Here is a 21,349-nt window from a genome sequence, read left to right as displayed (position 1 = left end):
CCGTAATGAACATAATAGCATTTAACTTGGTAAATACCCAGAATAAAGTCCATTGGTTATAAACCGTTTAGTTGCGGAAGTGGTCCGCGGCGTTAAGATCATAACTTATTGTCACCTCGAGAACCTTTTGAAACCGAGATGTGGACAATGACTTTTGCCCTCTGGCATATCTATTTACCTTTAGATCCTCAATATGCATGTAGACACAAGTTGCCTCGTCAATAGGCATCAGCTACTCTTTAGACAAGCTAATCTCAATATTTGAGTCTATCTGAAGTGCACATGCATCTGAGCCTCCCATTACTTCTCGCCAAATTTTTACGTAATTAGCGTATAATAACATTGGGGACTCAGCTATACTTGGGAGTTCATTCACATGCACCATAAAAAATAAAGGACCTAGGACAGAACCTTGAGGTACTCCACCAAGTACTGGCCTACAGGTAGAGCGCTTGGAATTTGCTCTGACTTTCTGTCTACGACCTACCGAGAAATCCTTAAACCATTATAGTGGAGGCCCGGTAATGTCTAGATTTTCCAGCTTCAAGAGCAGTCTATTTATTGGCACCTTTTCAAATGCTTTACTGAAGTCTATGTAGATGAATATCCACTGGTTTTCCAATATCTAGCGCCTTTCTCGATTGTTCTCTTGCTATAAAGAGATTTGTTGTATGAGATAATTCTTCCCTGAAACCACGGTTCTCAATATTTAACAAGTTGGTTTCTACGAACATCATGGTCTTCTTGACTATTCTTTCCAGTATTTTAACTAATACACTAGTAAGGCTGACAGGTCTGTGGTTTGGTGAGAGTTGTATTGATCTCGTTTTATATATTCGAGTGACGATTACATTATTCCAATCCGTTGGGAACTCACCTTCGTCAAGTGACGTACGGAATATCGTAGTCAGTGTGAATATAATATATTGTGAAATTTTTCTCAAGAATTGAGGGCATGGTTCACCCGGTCCTGTTGATCTTTCCCTATTTAAAGTGCTAAGAACCTTAAGTAAGTCATCTCGACCTAAGTCCACTCTGAGCAGCTGATTTTGTGACCTTGAATTTGTGTCTAGTTCTTCGTCGAGAAGAAACTACTGAATGGAAACTGTCCCAAAATAGTTTGTCATAGCATCTGCTCTTTCTTGATCATCCTCTATCATTTCAAATCCACTCCCTTCACTAAATAGACTCTGAATCCAATGCAGAGTTCTTGTTTTGTAATTTATGTAAGATTTCAGATTGAGCCAGCTGCTTCTCGTCTTTTTACTGACCTTCACGTATTGTGACTATACAGTTTTTTGCCCACCTGTAGCGTTTTATCACACTTTCAGTGTCAAGGTTGATGGAGACTTTCCTAAATTTCTCCCTTTGTATTGGTAAACGTCGGACATCTTAACCCATCCAGAGATAGCCGTGCTTCTTTTTCTTTGGGACTGTCCAGGGTATACTTGATTGTATAACTTCCGGAGATAAGTCCATACCTATTCTGATAATATCCCGAGTCACTTATTTGGAATTCAGCCAAGACTGCAGAGTTGATCGCCTACATCCCTGTCTTCCATATGTTTAGGACTGGTGCAAATACTTGACAAGCTAGTTCAGCCATGAACTTGAATGAGATGACTTCATGATCACTTCTTCCCAAAGCTGAGAGGAAAGTTGCTTGGCTTATATCATCACCGTGTGTGAAGATGAGCTCCGAGAGAAACGAGGAGTTATGTAAATCATATCTCGAGGGATCTCTAATATGCTGGAATAAAACTAAGGTGGTTGTGGTATCTAACAATCTGTGTGGCTGAGTTCGTGCTCAAATCTAGCTTTTGGTTCATTTTCAGAATATAACCCTAACATGTGAAAAATGACTTATCTGTCATCGGAGTTCGTCTTAACGTAATTCTTGAAATCTCCTCCTCCGTACGATCCATTTTGGCGTGAAACGCAGAGGTCTCACTCTGATTCCTTACTTTTCGTTTCTGATGTGATTGTAAGCTGATCATTTACCTTGTTGTATCTCTTGATCACATCATCTACACCACTCAGGCTTTGCTCTCCCATAATCTTTTTTGCGTTGATATATGAATCCGGGACTGATACCGTAGATTCACGTACATTAGTGCTGCTCATAATTTGTTTCTTCTCAGCGAGCTTTTTCTTCTTCCCTGTAACGATATCTACATCTTTGTGCTTGTTATCCGCTCCCCTGATACAGTCCTTTTTGAGGTTTATACTCAACTCCGAAGCAAGATTAGCTATTTCATCAAAAAATGAATTATGCTGTTGGTTGGTTGGAGATGCCACCTACCAAAGAGATTTACACCTGTCTGACCAAGATGTAAGTTTTGCTTAGGAGGAACCCATCTATTTGACATGCTGAACTGCGGTGTATTACAACTAATTCAACATCTTTCCGTTTACATTTACGAGGGCAGTGCACCAGTTTGCATGTCCCTGGGCCGCGTGTTACTGTCGCAACAGCTCGTATAGTTAAAGTGTTTTACATGTACAGGATAAATCTACACCCATATGGTTCAGTCCGTCAGCCCTACAAAGTAAGAAACCAAAAAACTGAATTTCACCACCATATAAACGATTACACTACTCTCTGTGGGTATCACCAAATACTTAAACACTGACTGTATTACAGAGAGAAATCATCTGCTTTAAATCGTTCGGTGTGTCTGAATTATTGCTATTGTCAACAATATTATTGTCAATATTTATGTTACTATCGTTCATTACAGACACCGGGTTTGGTACAGGTGCTGTCTGTGAACGCGGGAGAAGTATTGATGGTAAGCCTCCGTTTAATTGTGGTGGCGGTGATGATGACAATGATTATGATGACGAACTGACATCAACCAAGCATATACGCAAATATCTCTCTGTTTCAAAGATATTGAGTATTTGATACCGGTTGTTAGTACTATTTCAAAGCATACGCTACTGGTCTAACAATAGCATTTAACAAGTGATATCTAGTAATCTGGTTTGCATTTTAATTGCTTGTTGAACTTTGAAATTTTTTTTTAACACAAACCTCCTGACACGAAACTTATTGATATCGTAGATGTGTTTGCAACAACCTAATCAATATTGATTAAGTCTGCGGCGAACATTTTTTTAAAGCTAACCATGTCCAAAATGCACTATTTTTTAGGGACAGTAAAGGCGAGCGTAAATGCATTCATAGGAATACCCACTTGTTCGTATAATTAAGTAATGTTTTCTTTATCTCAATGAACTTCACGACTTTCAAATTCTATGCTATATCAAGACCACTATTTTCGGTCCAGTTGAGTTACTTTCCGCCAAAGCATTTAAAGTAACATCATTATAATAACATCCTACCCGTACTAGTTGCGTTTTCTCACTTTTTGAACATAACAATTCACTTTGAAACATGTTTAATCAAAAGAATTTTATGTCCGTTTTTATCTCCACTTTTCGGGAAATTTTAATGCGAAAATGTTTGAATGTTGATGGCATGGACTGAGAAAAGCAGTTACCAAGGACCCAGTAGTTGATATCCAATGGGATGTGTTATCCCAGACAACCCAAAAAGGGGAAATAAAGGGGTGTTGCATATGCAACACTATAAGGACAGTACCTTTCGACTTTTGTTTATTAGATGTATATTTGCCAACGTATCTTTCTCAGAGGCTACTATGTTCAGCCAATCAAATACTAGCGGTCAATCATCATGCCAAGTGACTGAAAGTGTTCCTGCTGGTCATCATACCTGAAACTAAGTATCAGCGCCATATGTTCGGTATGATTTTTAATTATAGCTGTGCTTTTTATTCTAAGCACGGTAATCTGGCGTAAAAACGTTCTAATAATGTGACCAGTTGAGCTTATATGGCTATTCAATGACTAATGTTCGTTATATGTTTTTCGAAAGGCGTGTTACGCAGATAACACAAAAACTGTCAAATAAAGTAATAAGATAGAATAACGCAACTAATGTTAGAAGGACTTTCCAAATGTGTTTTGTCACTTTAGGTACATGAAGCACAAGCGTGTCCTACTACAGCTGCCAAGTTTTACGTACGCACATTTAGAATCGTGATCACTGTATCCAAATATCATTTCTAATTAACAGAAATAGGATAATAAATGGGTTTTATGAGACTGTAGTAGTGATCAATTTAGTCCCGATAAACTTTAGAGAAAATAAAACATGAATCGTCTAAATTTCTGAGTAGTTTCTATCACGGATGAGATATTCACTTATCTAGTTATTCATGTTCAAACTATTCTTCTGCACCATACCATCGTAACATCAATGCTAATAAGCAATTCGGTATTTTTCCTCCTTAGGCTTTGATGTTTGCCTATCATATGTTTTTCTCATTAGAACCATTTGATAGTAGGTGTCAAACTGCGTAAAGCTCTAATCATAGGATACTAGGTATAATGATAAGCTAAAAAAGTGCTTCAAGAGTTTGTTGGCTGCTTTAATTGGTGTTTTGTTCAGTAATTGTATACAGATTTGGAGAAAATTAAGGTGAAATAGGCATCGTTGAGTTCTTATCCATAGACGTATTTGTATATCCGACTGGTACTCTGCGAATCCAAAGTAGCAAGAGCCTATTCTATTCGAAAAATTAATGTTATTTTTTGTTTAGCTGGGAAACTAAAAAAGCTTTTTGTGTTATTACGATAAAACACCAAATATAGTACAGTGACACTTTTTGAACTGATTAGTTTTTCACTTAAAATTAAAAATGTTAGGCGTGGGAACAAAATGTGGATAAAATTGCATCATTCAATAAAATCCCTTCCCTTACTGGTGAATTAATTTAGTTTCTGCTTAGAAGGGTGGCACTTTAACCAATACATTTTTGTCTTAAATTCAACACTAATTCAATGTGTTAGTCAAGTAAATGCTTTTTGTCTCACCTTCACAACCATTTTATTATGTTCATTCCCCTATTTTTGTAGCAGTTTGGCTTTTGATGAGCACCTAGTGGTCTCAGTTGGTTTGGCCTATTATTTATTCATGGAACAGATATTTTATTTAAAGTCCTACTCCTATTTATTTCAGATGCTTATAAATCTGTTCAAATGAGGATTTTATAAGGCTAAGAACCAAACGTCATTGTTTCCTTCTCCAAGATCCCTTTACGATCGACAAGTTTCTTCACTTTGCTTAAAGACCATTTTCCTGTTGGTTTTTTTCAACAAACTAAATCGGGTGTTTGCTCACACCCTATGTTCTTAATTGAATGTGTCGAGATAAGCCTCTCTGAATTATGTTATTTGCTCAGTAATGTTTTTTTGTTCATTTTTATCCAGGTGCTCCGGAAAATTGTGGAATTCTTTACTTGGTTTAAAATAACTAAAAAATTAACTTGGTCGAAACACTGAGTTTATCGTCATATTCTACTCTATGGAGGAAGAAGGAGAACTAAACAAAGGACCATTAGACAACTCTTTGGCGTCATCCTGTCAAAATGATATTACAGAATCCCTTATGACTCAGGTAGTTACCCTTTGTATCCTCGATGTCAATTTCTCAAAATATTGATAGATATACGGTTATAGTATTCTTGTTACTAAAGAAGCAAGACAACTTACAGTCTGGTTCGGAACTCTTATCTCTTTCAGTAAAATACGTAGTAATATACATTATCACCTATTCTCTACGCTGTTCAGTGGTCGCTGTTTTTAAATATATCTTTTTGTTTGTTCTCGACATCATAAACAACATATTTTTATGATTCGAAGTAGTAAAAAGTGAAGAAATATGGAGACTTCCTGAAGATTGCGTTGAAATGTTTTAGGAATTACTCTCGAAAACTAGTTTATAATTTCTCGATCTAGGTTATACTTATGTAGTTTGGTTGCACCTTGTTTTATATGATTACTATCATATATATACTCGATGTGTAGTTAAGTAGGTTTCCTGTCATCGTGGCTTGAAATGTATAAGGGTTTCGAAAAAGTTTTTGTAAAACATCCATTTAAATAAAGTTTTCACAGCTCTCTGTTTATTCTCTGTACCGTCAGTAAAATATGAAGGCAGTTTCATAAAGTTTTTCCCAGTGAAAAAGCCTTGAAAAATTATATGACCTTAATCAAACCATCCTCATTTGTCTAGAATTTATCAGTTAATCCAAATAATTGGATCTTTTAAAATGAATTTTTGTTTTCACGCCGTATGAATTAAAAATCCATTGCATTCTTATCTGCCAAGTTATTGGTCGTTATAAGAATTTATTGTTTCGCTTTTGTTTTACTAAGAAAACTATCAATTCTAAAATTCCAGTATGTTATCCAATATATGATTATGTCTGTCGGATTATTTTGTATGATTTAGTGCTTTGTGTGTGATAACTTTATTCACTCACGTGAATGATACTAATTTCCTCCCAACTCTAAATCCTACAATTCATTAAAATTCCAAATAAGTATTCGTAATTAGGTGCTTTTACTTACATTGTTATGATGAGGAACTGAACATATGATTCAGGCTGAGTTAACAATAAATTATCCCAATGATGAGGTCCAAAATATGACCAGTGCTTAATTCATCGTTTTCCAAACATTTGGACTATACTATATGATACCAGATGTTCTTGAATTCAAGACAAACAAATAAACCTATGCTCATCCGTAAAGTAAACTATGGTGAAAGAAACGGTAATTAGAAACTAGATTTTAAATGATACATCTTCGATACAATGTCTTAGTTGATTTCATCTATTATTATTAATTTTCAGCCGATCCCTATCAATATTCGGATTGCTCAAGATATACAGGAGTTTCTATGCAAAGGTAGCGTTTTGGTAACTTATTAAATCATATAATAACCTACCGATATAATCTATTAGTTTTTTTAATATTCCGGGTAGCATTCAGAAAACCATTCAGACCATATAATGTATAAGTTTCTTAAACGAGTAACCAACATCGTTGTCAAACCATACCACCCTGTAAGATCACCAAAATAACACTTTTTTACTTCAGTTCTAATAAGACTTAGTGACTATCCGTTTATTCAATACTCTTTAAAACAGTTTCAGTAGGCGTATACCAACAATACCTAACAAACAACGTAAATTGTTTTAGTATTTTTAACGGTTTAGATTGGTTCTTTGGTGACGCTGGTTGTCTAAAAATGACTGAATTTATGGTATTAACATTTCGGAATTTCACTTCTTTGGTATATTACTGAGTAAGTAAACAAATAGTGAGAAATATTTGGTGTAAAAATCGTATTTCTCGATAGTGTGTTTATTCTTACAAAACCCTTCATCTAAACAGCACCTAATTGGCTACTAATATAGGAATCAATAAATAGATTTGAAAATGATATTATTGTTTCATAACCTGATGTTTGATTCATCCAATAAAATATTTAAAAGATATGTAAAGTTTTTATCGGATCGCGCAACTGCTGACTTTACGTTGTGGTTGGGTTTGTATCTCGTGATGAATCGATCTATATTAGCTGGAATAATTGTTACTTTGTGTCCTACCACATGAAATAGGTTGCTTGAAGAACGGTAAACCAAGCAGCAAACTGGAGGTCCGAGGGTGAAGTATTGCTGCTGAATACTCAGTTTTAACGGAAATACGGAGTTTTCCTCAAGAAACTAGCATCTACGAAGATGCTGTCTTCCTACGAAAATTTAAACATAGCGCTAATTTAAAAAGTTACTGGCTGTTGACCTGAGTTGTATAGATTGGTGTATGCTTCTGTATGCGCGTTATAAAATATCGTCTTTGACTACCTATTATTTCTTTTGTTTATACCAATTTCTTACTTCTTACAACCTCATTACATTTTCAGCTATTCTCTCGTCTTGTATTCAAGGATTTATGTAGATACATGTATATCTGGCAGGTAATGATTATATTGGTTGACCATATTTACTGCTAAAAGATAGCATGAGTTAAAAATGAGGTATATTTCACGAATTCTCCATGAGCTTCTTTTAGATGTTTTGTATATCTTCTTATCTTTCGATTTCACTTACTTGAGTTCTAAACCTCATTTAACTACATACAGTAGATGTATCTGCTTTTATGGAAATTTCCTATAATTTAGAATTGACATTCATTGCACCAGCAAGAAAACCACGAGAAGTCAGGAAGAACGAAATAGGTGTTTCTTCATGATATGGAACCTCTCAACTGTGTAAATGATACCCTTATCATACGTAGGGATTCAGTTCTTCAAGAAAGTATCTGCCCTCACGTTAAGGATGTTTTCTCAGAAATGTATTGCCTTAATCGAATGAAAAGTGTAGATAATTAGTATTCTGAAGGAGCGAATTTAATTGAGCATAATATTGATAGTGAATATCGTAGGTATCATTAATAATGAATGATAAAATTAGAGAATTGGCAATGTGGATTCATGGTAACCTAAAAATATGTTTCATAATTAATAAACTTACCAGGTCCTATAATGTTATATATTATTATGCTGTTATTTATTTTTAAAACAATACTTTATCAGTTATGTACAAATACATTAAAAACTTAATCATTCACTTTCTGCATAGGTTCTAAATCTTTTAAGTGTTCTCTGTGTACTCGAACATTCAGGCGTCGTGACAAAATCAAAAGACATTTGATTGAATGTCATTACGGTTAGTTTACCATTATCATTATCTCCCTATTTTTTGTGTTAGTAATTTTCTTTTCTATATCCTGAGTTTTATTGTTTAATGCAATTGCTAAAGATCGTTTAATCTGATTCTATAATCATACAGTTTGCAGTTTTTTTTTAACAAAAAGGCTTTGGCATGATCTAAGAATCCCGGTCTTCACAATTTTTCAAAGTAGCTTTTGGATTACATCAACTACTATGATATTATAATGCAGCTTTCTGGGAATAAGCTGATCATCAAAGTTTCCTGAAGTATACAACGTTTTCTGAAGTAATCAGGATAGTTTGTTAGATACTACCAGTAAACAAGCAGAAAAAGAATTAGTTTATTTTATGATCATTATTTAGAGTTAATTTTCAAGTGTAAATGGGTAATATTTTTCTTATTATTTAAGAATATAAGAAAGAAGTTACTGTGTATTTTATGCTTAATTACATTCTATTTAGAAAATTCTCATCAATGACTGCTATGTATAATTAAATTTCAATGTATTTAATTTTCTGATAATGATTTTGTTTCTGAAGTCATAAGTTTACTATTCTGAACTGATTAAAATTAAATGTTTCATTGTTTTCATTAACTTTCACACTTATTATCATACTGGTTTGAAAATTGAGATGACTAGTCTGGACTGGATAGAAAAGATTCGTTTTCTAATTTTATATAATTAGTGTGTTATTATAATATTGAAATACATTATGTTAAATTCATTCAATCTCCTTTCCTCTCATGTCATTTACTATGAAGTATCTTCTATCGTTTTTGTTGTAGGGATAAAAGACTATGAATGTTCGTTGTGTTTTAAAAAATTTGCTCGTAATGAACATTACAACCGACATATGAATGATGTTCATACTCGTAAGTTGTGTATAACTATGATGACTTATAATGTTATATGTTTTATAATATTTCTATATGTGTATACCTTAACGAAAAATATGATTTAACACCTTAAAATTGATGGTGTTCAAATATTATGTTATTCCTGAAAATGAATAGACCAATATATTTCTCTCATAATTTATCCGTATGTTAACCTATACTCAAGAGTACTTTATTCTCAGAATGAATAGTTTAGAACCAAATGGCTAGAAGACATATAAATAGTATAGATTGTAATTCTAATTCTTATCCAATCATCGCTAGTCGGTACTTGGAGAACAATCTAGAAATCTCATGCAAAAACTATAAATATACTAACGTTTTTCCTATTGTGCTTCTTACTTCCATCTAACCTTGTTACTTGGAATATAATCTGATTTGGGGACTTGTCGAGTGAATTGGTGTCCGAGAATACTAAGCAATAGGAATAGCTGGGTTGTAATAAGAGAGAATTATAACAAAAGGGAACAAGAGAAAATAGATACTGAGTAAAGAAATTGTATTCTTGAAAAAATTTAAATAATGGTTATAAAATGCTGGTTTAAATGTGTGATTGATTTATCTAGAAACCAAGTATAGCACTGTAAGAATGTTGACTGAAAAAAGGAATCACAATCAATAATTAAGATTTATTTAGTTGAGAACCTTTTACAACGTGTAAACCACAAGTTGCGCCACACAATATAGTACTACATCATTGTAAAGATACACAGAAAAATGTACATAACCATTGATAATGCTCAGAAAAGAAAGACAGATCCAGGGAGCTTCTGTTATTTAATTTTAATTTTAAAAGGGGGACTTCATCTAGAGAATAAAGAGGTTATAACATATTCCCACATATTACGATATTTTTGTCCCGCAAATAAATTTAAAGAACCAACTGCCTCTTTTTTGACTAGTTTCAGTGGCTAGGAAGAATGATTAGTATATCAATTACTAAATAGTATGTGTTAAATGAGTTACACTAACATAATTTTGTTTCGAAATTTTGCTTAGCGTGAAATGATATTGTCTTTTATCAACAGTACAAGTTTATATGGTGTAAACTGCAACTAAATGTCATAGCTGCTGAAAATTCTTTAGAGATAACTTTGTTTTACTGAAAACGAATTGACATATCCTCCAATATTCTTCTATGGTATCTAAAATGTTAGACCCAGTATTTTGAAGTACAATTAAGCTTGATCACTACACCAATTATTTGGATCATGGTTTTCTAATTTCTATGACCAGTTAATAGTGGCCCATTTTATGGGATTTAGATCCATAGGAACTACATTGTCGTTCTGATATTATCACTGAAGAAATGTTTCCATTAGCCCTAATACTGTTAGCTGTTATAAATAACTGAATACTTATACACTATGTAATTAAATCCCATTCATTATTTATTTATTTGCTTTTAATGGTATTACTTAAATCTATTGTATATTTATCGACCTAAACTCTGTGAACTAGTTTTGTTTTGATACTTTGGGATAATTACGTATATTTATGTTATATTTTTCTTTTTCACAATATGACTTTTACTTCCTGTCTTCTCTCTCCCTTTTTTTATAATAATTTAGTCACCAAAGGTTATCATTGCCGTTTGTGTAATCGAAGATTTAAACGAAATTCAGAGTTTTGTCATCATATAAAAACTGCTCATCATGGTAACCTTTGTAAATTCATCATAAAATAATTTCATTTTCTTAAAAAAATCACTTCATCATTAATGCTTTCATCGTTGATATTATTGACATCTTTTATTTGTGTATTCAAAAGAATATATGTGATATTGTTTGAATAGGACAATATCACTTCAAAATAGATGGTCCACTACTTTGATCATTGTACATACTGACTTATAAATTAAATAATTTCATGATTATTGTCAAGTTCTATTTAATTATTTACTTTTCATTAAAATAAGCAAGTAGACATTAAAACAAAACAGAAAATTAAAATGAAAAGCCTATACTACCTAATCCATACAATATAATAAATAAATTTCAACATAATTCTTTATTAATAGTGTTGGGGGGATCCAGAAAACTCCTCGAAAAAAGCCAAGAAAGGCTCTGAAAACACTGAGAGGTATCTTATCCAATCAGCGTTCACTAAACGTTTTGCCAGAAACATATAGAAAGCGATAACTCATATGTCGAGTTTCTGACTAGATGAGTACTCATACTGCTACTATGTTTAGTAGCACTCCAAGGACATCTGAAATACTTTAAAAACACTAGATATTCTGGAGTAAAGCGTCTCCCATATTTCACGCCTTTTCCCCCATGTTCAGGTTGCTGTGTAGATTTAGCCTGGAGGTTACTAGAAGAGCTTGGGAACCGAATCTAGCCTTTAATTAGAAGACTTATCAATATTAATCTAAGTAGCCTTATGATGTTGTTGAGACTTTAAAATTCCTTTACATTTTTGAAAATATGGGAAATTTATAAATGGTTTATCTGTATACACAAATAAGTAATTTATGGAAGATATTGTCTTTTCACTCCGGATGAAAAAGCAAACCCATTTTAAATACTACAAAATCAATTTGAAATTCTACGGAGTTTTTTTAGATAATTTTCATCTTAAATTGATATCATCTGAAGAATTATTGAAAATCAGTATGCATTGAAGTTATATCAAAAACTATTAGTTTATACTGTCTTTTCTTTGATTTTCCAATGATTATGTACAGTTGTAATCAACTTTACTACTTGTTAATTAAGGTCGTCATTCAAATATCTATGTTAGGTGATGAGAGATAGTCAACGGGAAATCCCGTACTTAGGAATCGTACTACTTGACAGTTATAGCAAGGTGTACCTGTAATCTTGAGGGAACTGATACTGCATGATTGATTCCAACCATTTAACATCGAAATATAGTGCACTCGATTTTGCGTCACTCAAACTAGTGACCATATTGTAGTTCAACCGGCAGGATTTGTTCAGCATTAAAGGACTAGATAAAAATGACATTGGACCCTATTCAGTAATTAATTAGTGTTAAACATTTGTTTTACGTATGTCTATTAATCTGTTTAAAGAATTTTTCGAGTGACTTCCACTGCGAATTAAAAGTATAAAGGATATTTACAAAATAATATTTGTACTTCACACTTAAATTCTCTGCAAGTAGCTAACAAAACGTCTTTATGAGATTTCAATATCATAGATATTACACTTGTACTATTGTTTCGAAGTTTTGACTCCGTTTATACATTCGATTTCCCTTTAGTTTTCACTGGGTTCTAATCCATTCTAGTTAATTTTATCTGAAAAACCCAGTAGTTTCATCAGCGTTCATACAAAATTTAGTTTACCTTGTAAGACATATATCAATCCTTAATTAGTTACTAATTTGTATTTTGTATGTCACTCAAAGTATTTGGCTGTATTTCTATCTATTTAATTTGCCGTGTTCAATAAGTTTCACTTCCTATTATTCTTATTTTCTCTTTACTTTTCCCAAGTAATTTTTCAACCTTCAATAACGAGCACAAAGATTTATTTTTAACGTAGTCTATAGTGCAGTGGAGGCTAAGTAGTTGAACTATTCAACTTTCAACATGTAAACCACAAGTTCGAATCTTGTTTCACGTACTTGAGTTTGAAGAATCAAGTAGTATCACTATCCCTATCCACCTAGAGTGTGTCTCAAATCTCTGTATATGAGTCTGCACTTGGTAAATGAGTAGAATAACTAAACTTTAGTTTTTAGTTTGAAAGTAAAAAATTGATTTAATCTGAATTTCTCATTTATTTTATCTTTTAACATTTAACATATATTACAGAACAATCTGGATTGTTTGCATCCGGTTCAGTTTTATTATTTAATCAATCCGAAGATACAATCAATAATAATAATGATCATTCAACTAGTAATCATCTTTCACATAATTATGAACAGCAACAATCATTACAAATTGATCAAGTGGACTCGAACTCAATCGATGTTGTAAGTTTCAATGATTTTATAATTTGTAGTTAATGGACAGATTTTTATGAATTCCTAAAAATACAATAACACCAATAATCCATCCTTTGGAATGTTTGATATTATTCTGTGAAGAATGCATTTTTTCCATTTAACTACAATCAAGAAATCTGGCACATCTAGTTCTAATGACCAAGATGTGTTGAGAAATACATTAGTATATAGATATAAGAAAAACATTAAGATTAAGTATCGTAGTAATTGTCGAAGACAAAAAGCTAATTATCTTGGGATACACTACATTGTTGGCTTATATTTTCTAGTAAATACTATTTATTCAATTCTTGACCTTTTTCAAGCTATTAAATCTCACTGTTGTTTCGGGGTCTATGAGTGTTTATCAAATTGTATTCAAAAAAATTATTTTTCTACTCTCTAATCGTTTGCTCCAGCGTTCTGTGATGAAAACCAATGCTTGTTATGACGTTACTTTTATTCATCACGTAGACTTGTAAATACTGCCAAGTTTCATCTGATATCATCTCAACTACTTATTTTTAATTACTATTTGTTGCCGAATCAGTCATATATTATACGCATTCATTGTCATTTTAAGCAGGATCCAGGTCGTTTAAATGCGTTATTTATGTCTGAAACATAATTCATCACTCCTTGTATTCGTCATCCGAGCATGCAACCAATTTTGTAATGAATAATCATAATTTCATATTTCGGTGATGTATCTACTATTTTGTATCATACACAATTCTAATCAACAAGAAAAATCTGAATTGATGTTTTTACTTTTCATATGTGTAAGGATAAACTTCATATTTTAGTGGTCGTGTCCTACCGTTTGCATATTGAGTAAGGCTGAACATATGGAGTCCTTTAGTGTATTCAGTTTTCCTCTAATATATGTTAGACGATAGGATAATGCTATTATTGTTTTCCTGTAAAGTTCATTCTAAAAACTGTGTTTTTGTTTAAACTGTTTTAGGCTGGACCAGGTTTGTATGTTGAGGTAGAGTTTAATGCAGATAAAACCGAAGTTGGAAAAAGTATGTTTTTTTCATTTTTCAAAATTTCAGAAACGTATTTAAGACGTTTATGTATATGAGAATCGAAATTAATTCTTAGTAATATAAAATCATTTTTGCGAACTTAATATCAACATGTACGTAGCAATGAAATTAGATGCAATTTAGTTATTTGTTACATCCATATATCATATTTATGTTCCTGATTTCATATTTAATCCCCATTGAATTCCGAACAAACCATAAACCAGTATTTTTGGAAGCTGTATGTTACGCGTAAAGTACTGTCAACGAACGATATTCGTGTATTCATACCACTACTTATGTACCTCTTTTACCCAAGATATTGATAGGTGTAAAACTATTGGTGAAAGTCGCTAAACTCATAATTAAAGACATTTAAATTGTATGACACGACTTAGTTCATTCTGGTATAGCAGAAATTGAGCTATACATCTTGTATCTGAGGTCTTGACGTACTACTTGGCTACCCGGATTCATGTTGATAGGGTGGGTTTTAACATATAGATCTTGATAATATTAAGTTTAACAGGTTGGCACATTTAACATCTGAAGTTTCAAAAGAAGTCGGCAGGAAAACATAACAAGGAGTTGGAATTAGTGCTACTTATTGTAGTAGTGGGAAATTAAGACAAGAAACTCAGCAGCAGATACCATCAAAATCAAGTAATGAACAATTGGATAATCCATTGTTCAATACTACGAAGAAACGGATGCTTCTTCACTACCCCAATCGATTTTAATGTTATATTATTTAAAATATGTAAGTAATTGTTAAACATGGTTCTCAGACTCAAACCAAGACACTTGGTATTTCTGATCACTGTTCAGATTAACTTTAAAGATTTTCTAGGACAAACCCATTCATTTTGTGGCATCTGTTATCTTGTTCAATTTTCAACTCAAATACTGTAAATGTATAATTTTTATCATAATTTATCTACCCATTGTTCAGTTTCGTTGAAATGATCAAACCAAATAATACTAATAAAATAAACATAATTTTAAGCTATTTAAAATACAATTGAAGTTTTAATTTAAACAAATACTACAGATAATTAGCTGTGAAGTTAAAAGAAATGCTTCATGTATGGAGCTTCTTAATGAGCAAACTGTCGTGTTGTAGAGCTCACTCATGCCCGGTTTTCTCTTGTATCTTTATAACATGGTAAATAATTTTCATTTCTCTTATATTTTGTTGCTAAATAGATCCTAAACCTTTTGAATGTACATTGTGCGGAAAACCATTTAGCCGACAGGATAAGTTAAGACGACATTATCAGGAAGCTCATGATGGTATGCCTTTATTGTTATTATCCAACTAATAATTTTCTGATATTAATTTTTTTGTCGAATTCACTAGTCGCGTAAAGTGTTTGAATATTATATAACAGTAGTTGTTTTAAAAAGAATTTAGTTATTCCCTTCATAGTGTTCAACAGAATTAAGAATTACACATACATAAGTGTTGTAATATATTTATTTATTAAAAATTAACCACTTCCATTTAAAAATAATAACGTTTCCAATCGTTACTTTAAGGTTTTTAAATATATGTTGAAACTTAGATTTAAACTTAAGATTTCATTTTTAGTGACTAATTCTCAAGGACTTATAAAATTACTTTATAACTATTTATCATACTTCTCATCGTCTCATTATTGGTAATAGTAGCAAATAAGCTTCACACAGTTTAATAATTTTATTAAATGTTAGTTGGTGTGATTTGAAATATTCAGGATGCTGGGTATCTAGATCCTGGATCTTTGTATCAGTTTATTCTCAGTATTTAATATTTAGATCAACGATATCACGCCAGTAAGACATGAATGCACTGAGTACTCTTGTTTCTTAATGAATTTAAACATTTAGTTTCTTTAATTTAACTTATTTTTTCATCTGTCCATTTTTCCCATGTTATTTTCTCTCATAAAATTTAAAAGATTTTGATAATCAGTCTCACCGTTTGCGTAGTCAGAAATGAAGTAAATTCTACGTTCACTCTAATTATTAATTTCTTTAACGACGGTAATTAGAGAATTACTGTCATATTTAATGTTTTGTTATTTTCCGATGAAATTTTCGTATTAGTCAAAACTCAAAAAAACACTTTTAGTATACATGACTTCACATATTTGGTATTGTACTAACATTTTATTGTGAAACTATGTAAATAAATTAGATCCTAGGTTTATGTGAAGAACATGAAGTAATTGGAAGTAGATCTTTTCCTAGTCAACGTAAATTAGTTTTAAACTTTCCACTGGAACCACGATATTCAGCGGATTCAATTTTTAACAATTTTTTGTCTACTAAAGTGGTTATATTATTATATTTTCGCGACCACAATATGCCAACATCTAATGTTGACTGGAATAAGAAAAGGTTACCTGGAAACTAGGCGTGATCAAACCAGTACATGAAATCAGGTCAAATAATAATTGACTATCGGAGTGAGTTGTGTTAGCGGATCCAAAATGACTTGTTGGGGTCAGTGCAATTATAATGACCAGTAGTTCAAGACGTTGGTTGACATAAATCAAAATCTATCACAGTGGTGGAGATGCATTCACTATGTATCTTCTCTTAAGTCTTGAGCTTCAATATTATTACATAGTTTTTACTCCCCTAATCCATTCCTTCTGTTATCAGCTCTATTATTACTTTGACTCTTTTGCTATTCCTCTTGTTAATTTCAACTCGACTTGCTGACGTTATAGAACCGCTAAAACTACAACCAGTATTATTGATAGACAACTTTGAAACCCCTTTTAACTAACAGGTAATTCCATGTTAAACATAGTATTTGAGATAGGAGAGAAATTTAACTAGAAATCCATGTTTCAGATTGTTGATTGCTGAATTAAAAATTACTTTGACGTAATGTATGATTCATGCAATTTTATAGATTTTTATCCTTTCTTAGGATGGTTAATCCCCTTGCTAAAACATTCTAACTATTTTCACATCATATTTTATACGCAGTAGGACTGTATGAATGAGATTCTATTTCATCTTAATATGAATATTCTTTACAGTATCAGATAATTTCATTTTATATGTACTTTTGTAAGTAAACGTAGTGTGATCAAAAATAATCTCTTTATTTAATTAATTAATTTATTTATTAACATACTAGTCTACTTTCTCACTTTATCTGTACATTAGTTTTTCTTTGTTAATATCTCTTCTTTCACTTATTAGGTATTAGAGAAGAGCATCAATGTCCTGCATGTGAAAAAAGATTTTATCGTAAATATCATTTAAATCGTCATATTGCTGAGGTTCATCGAGGTAAAGAGTTTTATTTGTTTTGTGGTACAATATTAGTAGATAGTTTAGTAATTTAAAAACCCATATAGGATATTTAAAAAACAAAGAATATCAGAGAGAATTTAAACATAATCATTCGTAAATTTTCTGTCATGAGTAAAATTATGGCAAACTCAGCATAGTAAACTTTCTTGCTTATGTTATAAGATTTCCATAGGTTACTGAAGTCATCAGGGATATAAGGTGTAAATCACTAGGAAAATTGTTAAAGCTTTCTCTTTAATGGGATATTATTCTGTAGTAAGTTTTCATCGGTTTAAATTACTCCGCAAAATCTTTTATTAAAAATAAATAAAACATCATTTTTACTTAGAGTTAAGTGATGGTTAGAAGTGGAAGTCAGGACACGCGTCTTGTTCGATTGGTAACTCGTCAGCTGTACTTAAGAAATGCTTTTGACTTTATGGCAGAATCTAGGGAATCCGCACATATGCTAAAAAACATTGATCAATCAACATTAATGGAAAGATTTAAACAACCAGTACAAATGAATTAAATAAAAAGTCCGTTTGTATTACGGGACATTGAATTAAGTTAATACACACCCTCTAATGAACGTCTTAGTTTATTGTATTGTGTCAGTCAGTAGGAGTATCCAAATTATAATTTTATGCGATGAACAGGCGAAAATTTTTCATGTGGAGTAATAGTATGTTTGTTTACAACAGTCATTTTTCTGGTATATGGAAATATCCTGTTGGGTTCTTACATTATTTATCTTCTGTTATTGAGTGATATCATACTGATGGGTCTCAGTCTCTGTGTGTCTTAAAATTAGATTTCTTGGTCAATTCCAAAATGTAACGAACCCTCATCCAATTTCTAATGAATAATTTCACAGTAGTTGGTAGGTAAGTGCTTAAAAGTCATTAAGAGTAAAATCATATTTTGCAAAGCTCTCAGAGATCGATATCAGAGGACCTAAACGTTTTGCTCGGCTTTCTGGTTTAAGCTTCAGAATTATAATCAAAATTTCAAATTATCGAACATAAGTGCGACAACAACAATGTCAGCTTTTCTTTATAAAGTCCAAAACTGTCTAGAAGGACTTCGATTTGATAGAGCTCAATTTTGTGTCCTTTTTCCGTCCAATTCAACCTTATCTCCGGTCTCTTTTCAAGTTTCTTGAGGACGTAGATAATACGTAAGTCGAATTACTTTCACCATTCCTACAAGACAATGATGTTGCATCACTCATGGTTTATCTACTACAGGTAGCTTAATCTAGGGTACCCGCTAAACTTGTGCAATTCCTACTAACTTTAGTGCCGAGCCTTTTCATAGTCTCGATTTTGTCTTTTATTTAGGTGTTAATGTTCTTTAGAAAATAAAAGTATATGATTTAACACAGTAGATATTTTAAATTCAATAACGATGCACGTCTTGTGATATAGTATTGATGAATTAGTGTTTGGGTCATCTGTTTTAGCTGGGAAGCCATTTTTATGCCCATACTGTCGTCGTGAATTTGCAAGGGAATGGTCCTATCACCAGCATCTACAAAAATATCATGATGGTAAGTATTGACTTATCTGCTTAGTAATTTCTCTGTTTTATCTATTGCATATTGTTTGAATTCGTCTCACTGATTTTACCTTTCAGATTGTGTGAATTCTGCACCAGTAACTTGTATAGAAAATCTCGAGGGATAATACTAAATTTATTCCTTCCATTCAGTATTCTGTGTACATATTTCTGTTTTAACCTTATATATGTGTTTTTAATGGTCTAAAGACTCCTGTAAAGTAAAATCGTAATTATTATTATGTCATTTTAAACAAGTTGTTCGACTTCTATTATTCTCGGTGTGCTGAGTAACTGACTTGGTTTCTTATCCTTATTATCCGAGCTACGTGTTGCCTAAGATCATACCACTTTACTGAATGAAATTTGCGGGTAATATACTTATCCCTAAAACAAATGTTCACAGCTACTTTACGGAAACTTTTGTTTTCAAAATATTGAAACGGATCCAACTTTGACATTTCTCCTGTCAAAATATCTTTCCAATAACTTAATATAAATTGATCGGACTTTATGTACCAGTTTGGAATTAATTGTGATTTTAACGTCGAGCGAGACACCTCAGTTATAATGTTGTGATGATTTTCTGGGAAGTATCAAGACATTTGACTCTATAAATAATACAGTATGTGTACGAAAGACAATAGTAAACTCCGGAAAACGAGCACACCATACCAGTTGACCAGGATGTGAATAGTTTCTTTCAAATAATTTAATCTGACATATCACGCGCTATGATTCAAGCTCCGAGTTTAAATGTATTACGAAAATTCAACAGATAATTGTTGTAGTAGAGGAATCGACAAATGACCTTTAGCTTGAGATATCCAATCACTCAATAGCTAGATATCTCTATCTCTGTAATAAGTGTACATATATCTTTGTAAATTTCCAAGCATAGGCTCCTGTTAAATTCATTGTTTTTCCTCAACAACACGTAAGGTCCTCAGCTAGTTTTTCCTTTAGTCATTGTCTTCGGAATTCATGTGTTTAACAGTATTGTACTCAGTTCGAAGTACATCATTGACTACTGAAATTTAGACTTCGTGAGTACTAGAATAATGTTCTTTCTCTGGAGTCTGAATAAAAATAAGGTAATCTAAGTTTCACAAGATGTTTTTAAAAATAATTCAGGTCCATCGGTATTAAACCAATAGTGTAATAAGGGTACATAATGACAGGAAGAATTGCAATAATTAGTCACTTGTAGGCCTATTCTAAATGCATGAACAGGTCGCATTTCATATTATTGAGGATTTGCGGTACGAAAGCCTATTACTTTCACTTGACTTTAAAACTGACCACGCAAGCATCAGTAACCAACTTTTCCTCACGAAAAGCTTAATAGCCATTCAACTTTGATTGTGTTAGAAGGCTATTCCCGTGGAAGTTAGACAAAAAGCCATCTACAAATGGCTGTGTATCATTTATTATCTGACGGCAAGAGAGATATAAACACCAGCAAGATAATATGAATTAGTTATATGTGATCCACATCAACCTAAGAAAATTCCCGCACAACCATCACTCTTAGAGCTGGGAAGCTCGGAAATCTACAGGCATCTACCCAGATTTACTTAGCACTTCCTAGTTTGTTACTGACTAAGAGAAAAAATTAATAATGAAGTCGAAATTTAGAAACCAGCAGAAAGTTTAGGGGATTAGATCTACTGTTGCTCGATTCCCAAACAACGAACTTCCACGTATCACTCTGACTGTAGCATTATCGATTATATTGAAATGTGAAGAAAAATAGCAGGATGGTAATGCAAGTGGAATACAGGCTAAACCCAATGCTCTAGTATGGTGTTCTTAATTATGTTTAGTGACTACTAAAGTCGTTTAGTGTGTCTTCAAGGACATCTTACTAGAAGATGGCACTATATACATCAAGAATATGACTTTGCCTGAGATTAAAATCACTCCATATCTTTCTTTCTACTAACTAATTCTTTCTTCCTGTACTGTATCCTTATATGCAATTTTTCTCCTATA

The 21,349-nt window shown here is 32.3% G+C and overlaps 1 protein-coding gene across 3 annotated transcripts; it reads left to right on the top strand.

Annotated features, from left to right (window-relative positions):
* Positions 1–2,919: 2,919 nt before the first annotated feature.
* On the top strand, positions 2,920–19,801 carry MS3_00001681 (uncharacterized protein; the record flags this gene model as incomplete). 3 transcript variants are annotated; one of them, XM_012940997.3, is made up of 12 exons in its annotated part: positions 2,920–2,978; positions 5,299–5,485; positions 6,726–6,780; positions 8,517–8,603; positions 9,396–9,482; positions 11,078–11,164; positions 13,294–13,457; positions 14,437–14,497; positions 15,707–15,793; positions 17,702–17,791; positions 19,260–19,346; positions 19,433–19,482. In XM_012940997.3, exons 2-12 carry the CDS (start codon positions 5,393–5,395, stop codon positions 19,480–19,482), a joined length of 948 nt encoding a protein of 315 aa, XP_012796451.1. In that variant the 5' UTR covers positions 2,920–2,978; positions 5,299–5,392. The 3 variants fall into 3 exon arrangements, with proteins under 3 accessions (XP_012796451.1, XP_051074581.1, XP_051074582.1); XM_051209150.1 differs by having other exon boundaries at positions 17,702–19,346; positions 19,433–19,801; XM_051209151.1 differs by having other exon boundaries at positions 19,260–19,482.
* Positions 19,802–21,349: the final 1,548 nt, after the last annotated feature.

This window comes from Schistosoma haematobium, chromosome 1 (assembly GCF_000699445.3).
Source record: "Schistosoma haematobium chromosome 1, whole genome shotgun sequence".
Taxonomy (NCBI): domain Eukaryota; kingdom Metazoa; phylum Platyhelminthes; class Trematoda; order Strigeidida; family Schistosomatidae; genus Schistosoma; species Schistosoma haematobium.
Note: the sequence above shows the minus strand (reverse complement) of the source record. Positions and strands in the feature narration are given on the sequence as shown.